The 13,556-nt window shown below is 35.4% G+C and overlaps 1 protein-coding gene across 8 annotated transcripts in view; it reads left to right on the forward strand.

Moving 5' to 3' along the window:
- Positions 1 to 13,556, forward strand: part of LOC132937533 (uncharacterized) — a 76,621-nt gene that overhangs the window by 41,306 nt on the left and 21,759 nt on the right. For 6 of the 8 annotated variants that reach the window (XM_061004356.1, XM_061004355.1, XM_061004353.1 and 3 more), the window contains one exon: positions 2,008 to 3,286. In XM_061004356.1, the coding sequence (XP_060860339.1) occupies positions 2,018 to 3,286 (1,269 nt within the window). In that variant the 5' untranslated portion in view covers positions 2,008 to 2,017. Of the gene's footprint in view, positions 1 to 2,007; positions 3,287 to 11,040; positions 11,245 to 13,556 lie in introns of those variants that run through there. The other 2 variants (XM_061004359.1, XM_061004360.1) reach the window with 2 other exon arrangements.

The raw sequence follows: 13,556 nt of genomic DNA on the forward strand, positions 1-13,556 counted from the left end.
TCTTACTTAAGGCGGAAACCAGATGACTATACACGGTGGCTTGTCGTGTTCCATATATTAGTAAAAATGCTGGTAACACGTTATACCTATACAAATTAAAATATTATATTATATTCTACACGACACGGTGCAGCGGGAAGCCGGGTTTATAACTAGACACTCAGAATTAGAACTAGCAGTACCCGGCCTGAGGGTACTGTCGACGAACCTCTGAGGTGCCTGCAGATGCAATTAATATGATATAAATGTGAAATAAGTAGTTACTAAAGTGCTACCCTATATTTTAGTTTAAGCGACATAATTATCATCACGAGTAATTTATTGTCTGCACGTTTTATTTTATTCATTTAAAACTTTTTGTTTTTGTAAAACAGTCTTTACGGATCATCAATATAATTTAACAAGCGATGAAGTCCCCCTCCCCAGAATTGTGATCCTATAGTTTGCCTTTGTCTAACTCATCTTGTTATTACTACCATGTGTGAGTTTATGTTGTGCACAACTAATTGTATACTGTATTTATTTCACTTGCATAAAAATTTCGCTGTCGTCGATAATATTATGTATCAGCATGCCTGACTCCTGTGAACATATCACATGTGCTCACCACACTACGCTATTGATCCCAGCGCGTAATTTGAAAAATCTACGCAGGGAAATCGTATAATGGTGTGATTGTGAACAAAATTTGTATCTGGTAAACTTTATTTGATGATGTAAATGCGCCTGTATAATGTATGATGACTTTCGAACGTCGAAACATTGCCGAGCGCGTGTCCCCGCCCGCTGCAGATGCGTTTTAATATTAATATAATATACCAACTATCGATTTAACCGGTTACGCTTCGTAGTTATGCTGGCGTATAAATGAAAAAATACAATTATTTATCGTGATCGTTTCGAAAAGCACCGGGAATCGAACGATAAAAATCGATATTGGCTCGGATTCCCGCCGCAACAGTATCTATATACCTGCCTATACCGTGTCCTTCCCGCCCTATACAGCAGTACCTACCTATTTACAATAAACGGACCGCGAAGGTTGCGCGTACGTCGCACAGGTGCAGGACACGACAATATAATATATTAATATAATAATAACGGTCCCAGAGTTTTCGTCATCGGGCGTCATCGCATCATCTCCGTCCGCGCGAGAGAACACCATCGGCAGATATAGGAGACGCGCCGCACTCGTATGGTATTCTCGTGGCTATAATAATAATAATAATAATAATATTATTATGTCCTACATATAGGTACATAATAATAATAATAATATAATACATATTATACATATAGTTGGCTGTACATCGTGTATTGCTGGTGCTAGCTACTGGTGCTGCAAGTATATACGCCAAGGTTTTGCGCTTAGCCGCGCCTCCTTGACATCGATATTTGCGTCGCAGTCGTCGGGGGACTTTCGCGAGCGGCGTTGCACCAACAGCAGCGGGCAGTCTTCTTCGCCGTGTTATTTATAGCACGCACGGCGGCGCACAGCTTCTGCCGGCGGCGCGTCGTATATAATAATATGTACGCGCATTATACGATTCCGTTTCATGTTTTCCGGCGATCAGCGCCGGTACATTGATAATAATAATTATTATACTAGCAATAATGCGTTCGGACGACAGTCGTATATGTATTATATTATTATTATACAATGTTTATGATATAACTTAAAATATTGCAGTGTGGCGTGTAGATGCTGTCGGACGTACGCGCGACTCTTATGTATAGGCAATAATAACCGTCGCTACTCTGTCACTAGCTTAGGTCGTATCCGACAACCTGCAGATGCCACGTGTATGCGTCGTGCAGTATGCACCAGCGAGATTTGGTCGAAGAATTTTTACGTGCGATGACTACCTCCTATTATTAGAAAAATATACGATAACGTCTTGCACGACGACTGACCTACTGTCGAGTTTTAATTATTGTGTAATACTGTGTCGACTGCACAACGATTCCGTCAACATTAATACATGAGTTTTTTTTTTTGATTCGCAGGTACTTTAAAATGGGAAAGACGGCTTTGCCGTCTCCGTCGGCCGGGTCTTCGGGCAACCCGCACCGCCAAAAGCCCGGGCCAAAGCCAAAATATTCTCAGCAGCAGTCTTCGTCCGCGCCGTCCTCTTCGACGTTGCCGGAACCGAAACTCCCACTACCCCAGTGTAAGGTCAAGCGGAACTACGCGTGCGCTAAGTGTCCGTACTACACCCAGAACCCGCGCAGCTTCCTGCACCACCAGAAGAACGTACACTCCGAACGACTCAAAGTGTACGAGTGTTCGCACTGTCTGTACGCATCGAAGCACAGTCAGAAGCTGCAGCGCCACGTGCATATGGTCCACCAGACGGATAGCAAAGCTAACAAGAAACACCATGGTTTCGATGAGTCCGGAAAGCCGCTTCTGGTGCCACCTGTCCGGATCCGTGTGCAGCGTTTCGAAAAGTTTACGGACCAGCATGTAGCCAAGTTGGTGATCGTGGAGGACGTGGATGTCGAGGAGGTTCACCCGGTCAGTGCTGAGGAAGAGGGCGACGAAGAAGCCGAAGCCGAGATGGAAGCCGAAGCCGAAGCCGAAGCCGAGGCCGAGGCCGAGGAAGAGGAAGATGAGCTGGACTATGAAGAGGCCGGCGAAGAAGAAGAAGAAGAACAAGAGGAAGTATACGAAGATGATGAGCAAGACGACGACGATGACGACGACGGCGACGGTTCAGTGGATGCTGACGACCGTGTGCCCGTGGTCTCGCTGCCACAGACAGCATCACCTACACCACCATCCCCGGTGTCACTGCCGCCTCAGCAACAGCAGCAGAAGAAGTACAAACTGGACAAGCCGTCCGTGACGTTCATCCGGTGTTCCGTGTGCCCGTTCGGCAGCCACAGCCGGACGCTGGTCAACAGGCACGAGAAGTCGGCGCATTTGAAGAAGAAATTCTTCCGGTGCATGAAGTGCAACTACGTGACGCACATGCGGGCTCGGTACACCAAGCATGTCAAGTACCACACGATGCCGATGATCAAGTGCGACGACTGCGACTTCCGGACGCCGTACAAGTGGAACCTGGACCGGCACAACCGCAACCACAGCATCATAGCGCCGGGCACGTACAAGTGCTCGCACTGTTCGTTCTCAGCCGACATCAAGCAGAGTCTCACGGTACACGAGACGAACCACCACGTGCCACCGGTGGGTGGCGTGTTCCCTGCAAACGGCTCCAACCGCCGCCGGTACCGGGTGGGCGCGTCTGACGCTCCGGGCTCAGCGGTTGACGGAACAGAGGTATGTATATACCTACATATTATGCAGTATAACGGAAAAATGCAATAAATGTTAGGAAGTAATTTAATGTGATATATATAAGTAGGTATAATATATGTGTAGCACTGCTGTAGCTACAGTGCCCGTTACTTTATATTCATACAATATTATTGTTGACGCTTTTCGGTTCAAAGCTTAGATTATATTATACCTACACTGGATAGAGCTATAGCGTATATCATGCGTATTTGGTGCGTGAAACATAGTAGTTGACCCCAAAGTCTCTATTGCGCCTTGAAAAATTTCAATTATATAGCTATAACTTTAAAATAATAGACATAGTCTGTCCGCCAAATTCAAACTTCCCCATCGTTTTCAGCATGTTTAACTACATAGGTATGTTAAAATAAAAAAAAAAATTAAAAAAAAAGGTTGTTTAGTAAAACAGAAAAGTTAGGGTAAAAACGTGCGGTAAAATATTCCGTTGTACGAATGGGTATAACACCGACAATTGTGAATTTTGTATGGCTATATAACTTAAAACTAATGATTTCCGAAAAACAAAATTGAAAAATTCGTGTGGGTGCTAAACTAGATTTATTCCTAATAAATGATTATAATTATATGTAAGTATAATTTAATTTGTAAGGGGTTTATGGGGGGAGGGGTGGGGGGTTGCACCCCCTAACCAACCCTTAAGCACGCCCATGGTTAGATGGGATGTGGGGCAGGCTGTCACGAAAATTGATAGTACAATTTTTTTCTTATCATAATTTTTATTTCTTAACATTTAACAAAAAATATAATTCAATAAAATTATATTATTTTGAATTAACTTAAAAGGACGTGATACCCGCATGTGTTGTCTCCGTCTTACAAGTGCGTAACATAGCAAATTCTACGCAAAGCAGAACACGTGTAGCTCCGTTAGTTTAACAATTAGAGCAAATTGAAATCTTATAAAATCTAAAGGTAAGATTATTATCTGGACAACCTCATGAGCTTTTTATTAAATTTTAATTTTAAAGCGAGCTATGAGTATTTTAAAATTGTAAATTGTTTGTACATTTAAAGTACTTATAACTCGCTTAAAAATTGAGATATAATAAAAAGCTCAGAAGGCTGTCTAGATAATAATCTTACCTTTAGATTTTATAAGAGGTCAATTTACTCTAATTTTTAAATTAATGGCGCTACACGTGTTTTGCTGAACGTAAAATATGCTATGTTATTCACTCATAAGACGGAGACAACACATGCGGGCAGATATCACGTCCTCTTAACCATGACGATAATGTTGTCATACTAATCTCATATCGACTTTCACGTATGCTTAGTGGTAACATTGGGGCCCAGTTACTATGCTTCAGGAAAATAAATCATAGCTCTATCCAATGTATATGATCTAATAGGTTAGCTAAGTATGCGGCAATTGCCGCTGCAATATTCATAAAATACCTACATACCTAGATAGTAGATACCTATATTTTATTACTCTGTCATAGATGTTAGTCAAAGTTCAATATCTGTATATACTTCTAGTCCTTATAGTTTATTGTTACTTACTATTTACAAAGTGCTCTCTTGCGTATATAGGATGTACTCGCACTGACAAAGAAAATCTATCCACGCCCTGTCAGACAGGTAACGTTAACGCCACTATTGAGATAATGTATTAAGGTACGAAAATAACGGATAAATTGACGTGCAATGACTCATTTCACATTCGATTTTGACGTTTATGAGCACCATATGTGATCCACCAATTGAAGGCAATTTGTATTACTAAAAAACATTATTATACTATATATATTATATAGTATTTTTTTTTAAATTTTTTAATTTTTGTGTCTGTCATCACCTTTTAGGACAGTAAAAATGCTTAGATTTTCTTCAACAGTATCTTTTCTGATAGGAAAAAGAATCTAGTTGGTACTTTGGGGGGTCAAAAATAAAAATTTCCCAGTAGTTTTCAAAAGTGTCGTGAAAAACAAATGAAAAATTAAGGAAAAACGGAAATTTTTACGCAAAATCTGTTTTCGAGAAAATCGCTTTTGGTTTTTAGGGTAACTCTAAAACAAACGAACGTATATACATGCAATTTTCACTGGTTGTTTATATTTGCATTTTCTATACATGATACAATTTTGAAAATAATTACACTCTTTTTGAGCTGTTTACGGACATTGTCAGTTTTCAATTTTTTTAGTTTTGTTTTAGTTTTAGTTTAGTTTTTATTTGTTGGATAAAAAAGCGTGAAAATTTAATGCAAGGCTCCTGACATATTGTTACAATAGCAGTTGAAAAATATTAAAAATACATACGCACAATTTTTATTTATAAGCATTTAAAGTTCAAATTTTGACAACATTCATCAAATTTAAAATGTAATAATTATTTTGTAGTTAAAAATTTATAAAATGTTCAACTTTTATAGCTAAGGATTGAAAGTGTACAACAAGGCTCCACGTAAATAGGTTATATATAAATTACTTTATTCATCAATAAAATATACTTGGTAATATCATTGGCTGACTGACCGTTTTCGCTCAGAATCGTTTTTCTTATACAATGATATTATATCATTGAATTCAAATTTAACACCAACCATAACAGTGACCCACTTGTAACCTACTGTACAACAGAGTGCACCCACTTGCCCGCCTACTGTACAGCAGAGTGACATCCACTTGCCCACTTTTTTTCTTTTTTATTTCAAATGAATCTATTACATATTTGATTTTTTAATAGTTTATAACGAATTAGAAACCAGTATAAGTGCGTTAATATAATATTCAATACCCATACATGCATTTAAAAGTTATACATTACACGCGTGGATTTCTTGTGCAATGCATAATATAACGTGTCAAATTAATTAAATTACAATTATTAATCACTAATTAATAAAAATTAAATTATGTCCCGTAAATATGGAAATATTAAATGTTGTAGGAAGCCATAATAGGAGATGCTATTAAATTATTGGTGCCTAATGAGTTTTTTTAAGAAGAAAATTTTTTTAAAGTATTTAGGTATTAGTTAATATAGTAAACTATATTTATATATTTGTAATTGCTATTCAAGAGCATTCACTGACCAGATACATTTTGCATTTAATATCAGGCACATGGCGGTTAATTCTAACGTAAAGAATATCTAAAATTCAAAATGTTCATTAGGTAGAAATTTCATTAAGCACTTATTAAACAAAATTAATTTAAGGTTAGGTTTAACCTACCATAAGTTTTATAAAAATATTCTTTAGCTAATAAATTTAGTTTATTATAAGTTTTAGTTAAAGTGAATTACTCTGATGAAGACCTTGGAGTCTTCCTTTACTAATTTAGAATAAAATAAAGATTGTTGTTATATCGAACTAATTTAATAGAATTAAAGAAGATAACTAAATTACTTGCCGGGCGATGTGCATTTCTCTCGATTATGTACTGATGTGCAGTGTGAGAGTGTATAATATGCAGTTTTCAGTTCCAAAGTGTACCTATCTTTTATGTATAGGTATATATAAGCATGTATTACGCTATTTTAGTCCAATTTGTATACATCAATAAACGAGGAGCAGAAGAGTAGTATTGTTCACACAGAGCCTCCTCTGCTGTCGGTTAATCAGGAAAAAAAAATCAGGAAATTTGTTCTCACTACTGTATAATATAATATTTGTTTATATACTAAAATAGTTTTCCTTGTAATATGTGTGTGCATATTCTTTTAATTTTATGTTTGATCGGTTGTGTTTTAAATATTTATATTTATTTTATACGAATTTAGTTTACCAAAATCCAGATTCGCTGACTACACGATAACGCGTATGGCTTCAAGCCGTCGGCGCGTACAAACTTAAATAATGTAATTCGAAAATCGCGCGTATAATACGATAGTGTTACCTACCGTACAAAAGGCTGTAAAACGGGCCTAAGAGCAATGTGGTGTACAGCAGTTCAAATGTTGTATAGTAACCTAATAATAGAATGAATAAAATTTACTTATTATCAAACTTAAGGGTAAGAACTTAATCATGGTTTTTTTACATTATTTTAATTTTTAGCATGTTACGAGTATGTAAAATATTTCAATTCAAAAATTCGTAAAAAACTAACGAGAAAACATAGATTATATTCTTTAAGTTCGTTTATAGGGCAATTCATTCTAAAATAATACAGTTTTCTACGCAAAATTGGATTTTCTGAACATAAATTTAGTATATATACGTATGTATAAGACAGAGACAACACATGCGGGTATTATGTCCTTTTAAAACGATTCTTACCACAATTGGTCAGAAGTGTTTTATTCTATACAACATTTTGATTTCAATTTTTTAAATTACTATTTTTATCTATATAATACTATGAACGCAGAGTAATGATCTATTTATTGAATGTTATTTGTAAGTACTGTGACAGTGTGCCTATACAGTTTTGAGATTATCAAAGCCCTTAAAATATCCGTTATCCACATAAATATAGTTATTAAATTATATTATTATATATTATACCAGATTAACCTTACCAGATTAACATTATCGATCTTGCAATCCCAACATTAACTGTTAAGCCATTAAAGGCCGATGATAAGATTAAAAAAAATTGGCAGGTCACATATTATTATACCAAGTCTGGGAGGCATGATAGCTCATGCTTTATACTCGCAATGCCATTATTATTTTGATTTGTGAAGGACATCGCTTAGTTACGCGCGTGTATATCTTTTATGCATATCGTATATATTATGTATTACACACCTTAGCACCACGGTGCGTTTAATTTATACATATAGATATAAGTAATTTTCAATCTAGGACGTTTATCAGGAATGTTAGAGGGTGTCTGGAATAGAACCTTAAAAATATCGACTACTAGTGTGTCAGGCATAGATATTAGATATATTATACATAGGTATTCAGCAATAGTTAACATTCACGGTTTGTATTTTATCAGACCATCCGAGTATATTATAATATATTGTAGGTCGCAGTACTGCAGGACGCAGGTATTACAGGTTACCTATACAATGTCGGTAAATTTTTTATATTGGTACCTAATACCTAATATACCAATTGTATAGAAAAAATATTGTTCTTAACATTCGTTTTTCTAGACGTATATTATATTATAATCATTATTGTATATTTGTATCGATTAATAGGTACCTAGGTATTATTTATTGTGCGCGTTTGCCATCCGGTCATCATTATTATTGTTATTCAGTATAACCACTGCACCGTCGAAAAAATTCTTTCCAATCGCTTATTATGTATTGTCGTTATACCTGCGCCGTCGTCGTGCAGTAATTTTATTATCTTTTCACACAGGCGTAGAAAAAACGCGTTTATGCTATGTATAACTCGCTCAATTTTGGTGTTAGGATAAAAACACCTATTACAAAATTAAAATATGATGATGATTCGGGAAGCTTTTTTTTTTGAAAAAATTAAAATTTCAAAAAGTTCAAGGTAATTTAAAAATGTCATTTTCTCAATTTCTAAATGGTATAATGAACGTTATATTGGGAATAATGGAAAAAATGCATCATCATGCCTTCAGAAATATTGTCACAATTCAATTTTATAATAAGTATTTTTACTCTAGAACCAAAATTGAACGAATTATACTCAGACTGCATAAACGCGTTTTGTCTATGTCGTAAGTGTGTCGTACGTGTGTAAGACGGAGTCAACACATGCGGGTGTGATATCCTCTTAAGAGGTTTTTTTATGCATTTGGTTTGCAGTTGTTACCCTAGGTACACTTGATTATATTTGGTTTTTGTAGATATTAATGGTGTATTTAATATTATGACTATTATTGGTTATAGATAATAATATAATATAGATTAAAATGTTATTGAAATTATGCATATTATGTAGGAACAATTTCATTATTATTAAAATATTCGTAATGTAATCATTAATCACCATGATCTTTTTATAACATAGTCCTGTAATATTGGATACAAAAGTGTCGTAATTTTCAGTAAATGTCGAACGAAATTAAAATGTTGATATGTAAACAATATGATAATATAATTATATAATAATACATCAGTCAATAGTCGGCTCACCGCAGTTATATTATATTATATAGCAAGCCCGGATATGACGTACGAGTTTCAGCTGGTCGATACAATAATACATAATACCTATAGACATTTCCCGGTCATCCTCTGCAGGGCTTTGTAGTGGTGGCCCCGCTGCAGTGCCAAAGACCGTCGGCGTTGAAGGGTCGCGGTTTGGTGACGGGGAGGTGCGTTATATATATATTGTTGTATATTATATATACGACTCGATAAAATTTAGATTATATTTCGCTGCCTCAGCGAAGCGGAAACTACCATTTATACACCGTGGACTTGCGCCATATAAATATAGGTATACATTATATTATACAGTCGTCGTGGCATATAAAGAAATACGAAACTTTACATCCATATAACAATAATAATAATATAGTAATCGAAATCTAGTTTCTATCAATTCGGAATGGCGGTGTGCGATGGAGATGGTTAGTGGGTGGGTATTTTCCATGTAACGTCGCTATATTATATAGGTGAAACTACCGGTCACGCCAATGCTTCGCCTAATGCCGAAGGACGTCTTATCATTACCATCATATTATTAAAAAATACAGAGGAGGGACAAAAAGGTATATAGTAGGTAGGTGAGGGTGTACTTCTCATTGAGTTGGTCACTTGTAATGGATTTGTCAAATTTAAGGAAAACGATTCTGTGCAGAGACGTGGTCTGTAATATTTTGAAAATATAATTGTGGATGGTAAATTGGTAAATAATATACATAATAATAGTGAAAAGGTTTAAGCCCCTGTTACGAATATTATTTTTTTTTTTTATTTAAATCTCCAGTTTTGCAAAATTTCAACTTTTAATGTTCATACATATTATGCACATGTATTTTTGATATTTTTATAGGCTACTGTAAAAAAAACTTATGAAGTAGGTACTTAAAATTAAATTTTCAACTATTAGTTTTGAAATTAAAAATTGTATTTCTTGAATCTAAATGATTTTTTCCAAATTATTTTGAAAAGTACTTGGAAATTTATTTTTTTGACCCTCCAAGCTTGATCCAGTTTGCTATTAGAAACCTCAAAATCAAAGATTGAACACTATTCAGACAAAAAAAAATAATAATAAATAAAACATACTGTGAAACAAATTAATTAATTCATCGCTCCGCTCAGAACCTAAAACATAATACAAACGTTAGTTTAAAAAATTAAAATGTTCAATCTTTACGAGCGGGATAAATATCAGCTAGGTACCGAGTTATACATTCGGACTTGGTATTCTTGGAATTCAATCGTCACAACACGAAGAAACAACGAATTGTTTATTTTTGGGTTGAAGACAATTTTGATATATTTTGGCATGAACTAGCGAAAACGTCTATAGTTTCAGCCTCAATGGCCACTACTATACTATAGTAGTACAATGTATATCATACTATTTTTTTTTTTATACATATTTAAATAGTTTATATATTATTATATAATATTATTTGCCTACACGTACTGTTGTCGCGTTCTTCGCAAACGGTTTTGCAGCGAACGGTCGCAGCTTGCAAAACACATTTCGATGCGCGCACGCCGCCACGCCGCGCCGCGCTGTTGGTGTACAGCAGTGTTTATCAATGTATATACATGATGTTATTATATAGTTCTGTATGCAATACGGTATAGGCATGAAAATTATAACACAACCATAGTTGCAGCAGCAGCAGCAGTAGCGGTAGTGGTACTTACTAATATAGTCCGTTCGGTGCGCGAGAAGTATAACCGCGGCCGCGAGTTCGTTAACAGTCGTTCGTGCGTTATTAGCCGTAGACGTATACACGCGGTAAACACAGTTGTGAAAACACTTGGACGGGACGTAATTATAATCTAATTAGAACGACATTACAATAGCGCCGCCGCCTCCGCCACCATTCGCGTATGTAGTTGAGGTACCTATATAATATTATTATTGTATTCAATTTATAAATGTAGGCAATTTTCCGGTACTTAACGTCGGCCGCTTAAACGGTGTACGCCTATACGAGTTTATTGGATTTCATTTTCTTCCGTTCCGCACGTCCATTGGGCGTTTGAATGTGCCTGATATTTTAAAGAAAAATTCCGCTAAACGTGTACAGTTTTCTTGTAGAAAAAAAGTACCTTTTTGTCCGGCTATTGTAGGGATTCAAGAAATTCTTATGGTACCTGTGCTGATATTGCGGATAACCGCAGCTGCGACAAGATTTCGAGATTGTTGTTTTCGTCCAAATATCGAGAAAAATAAATAGTATACTGTTTCGTTGTATAATCTATACACTGTTCAAACATAATTTTGCATTTTGCAGTGCTATCCATCGATTGCAGTTAGTGGAAATGAAATTCGTTCGCCATAAACTCGAGAATTTATTTACTTAACACGTCATATCTAAGTTTACCGCACAATATAATATTGTGGTGAGCTATCTTATACTACTATATAACTATTATTATATTACATTTTGTTTTTAATATTATAATTTTAGGAACTTATTAATTTCAAATAATATACTGTTTGAGTGGATATCATAGTTAATAGTAGATTTAGTGAAATTTTTACAACAGGTCGTCGTTAGTGACCCCTGATTTTAACTCCGGAATATTGAACAAACCACATTTTAAGCGCGCTCGCTTTGTATGTTGGGCAGTATTTTCGTCCAGAGTTCTAAATTACGATAACCTTTAGATCTCCGTGGCTGGCATTTTGTGATGTACCATATTATACGCATGTGTGTAACATTAAAAAATAATATATTTTATATACTAACACAATATATCATACAACGTTATACTGCGTTTAATATCATGATATACACGTGCTGGTATTGCTCCTGCAACAGGAGCAGCAGCAGCAGCAGCCAGAAATGTGTTACACAAACACGCCGCCTCGCGTTATCTAATCTTCTGCGTTAGCTGACGGTTCTCACCCGCCTCCGGTCTTGTAGGAATTACTACAAATATGTATTGTATTATTATTTAAATAAAGTAGTGGTTGGACAATTTGTGTGCTACTGCTACGCTATAATAAAAATATGTGTCAGTCTTTCGACTTGCAGCTCATCCCTCCGCTTATACCGCGCAGTTTACCAGGGCACGTCGTGGGCACTGGAAAGCCATAACACAATATTTTATTTTGTACGTGTTGTTCGTCGCAGTATACTGCGTTTTTTTTGTACCTATAGTAGTGTCAAAACTTGCTATGTACCTGCAGGGATGCTTAACTGGGGTTGCCACGTGCATCGATTAAAATTAAAGCTTTTGTTGTTTATGTCGTCTAGCTTACAGTGAAAAAATATTACTGTGAGTTTCTTGGTAAGTATTTTCTTTTATTTTTCAGTGGTCTAGTGACTATAGGATTTGTTTTTTTACCTAGTTCACCGTTAAGTTTTTTCTTCTTATGTAACCTACAGAGAATTCAATGTTGAAACTTTTACATAATTAATATTTTTAGAGAGTTCATACTTTTTAAGTGCATATTTATATATTTATATACGTAGTATCTACAATTGTATTATAAAATTAGTTGAAAAAAAAAAACAAAATTTCGATTTATCTATTTTCCGTCCGAAACAAATGTAATACCTTACGTCCTTTATATACGTATTATATTAAATTGTATTACTTATTAGTTATTATTGTTTCTTAGCTTTTACCTTGAACGAAATATATCTAACGTTTAATATATTTCATGATATTTGACTAAAACATTTTACTTGTTCGTTTGTATAGTTTAAAAAGAAACTTTTATTTTTTTTGCTAAAACTTCGAGTGTTTTAAGTTTTGAAACATTATATCTCCGTGTCACTCGCTATTCGAATTAGTTATCCCTGTTGTACGCACGCACATACACGACACTCTGTTTGTCTTTGTACTAGGTTAGGTATAGGTACACAAAGCGCCGGCGCCACTAGTTTTTGTTCTCGCCGAAAATACCGCCCGTAATCCGGGTCAACAATATACGAGGATATCGAATATTATTTACCTTTTCTGGCAGATTATAGGTTATAAAATATTAACTTCAGATCAGCGTACTATGACCTTGTAGACATTAAAACACGTGGACGAGATTTAGGAGTAAGAATATTTTGCAGGTTTATTTGCCGTGATACAATTTATACGGTACAATGTGCATAATATAGCTCTAACCGAAAATATATTTTTTTGCACGCGTGATTTGTTTTGACCGGGATTTCAATACGTATACATATTATAAAAACATCTAATA

This window comes from Metopolophium dirhodum, chromosome 1 (assembly GCF_019925205.1).
Source record: "Metopolophium dirhodum isolate CAU chromosome 1, ASM1992520v1, whole genome shotgun sequence".
In the NCBI taxonomy this organism is placed as follows: domain Eukaryota; kingdom Metazoa; phylum Arthropoda; class Insecta; order Hemiptera; family Aphididae; genus Metopolophium; species Metopolophium dirhodum.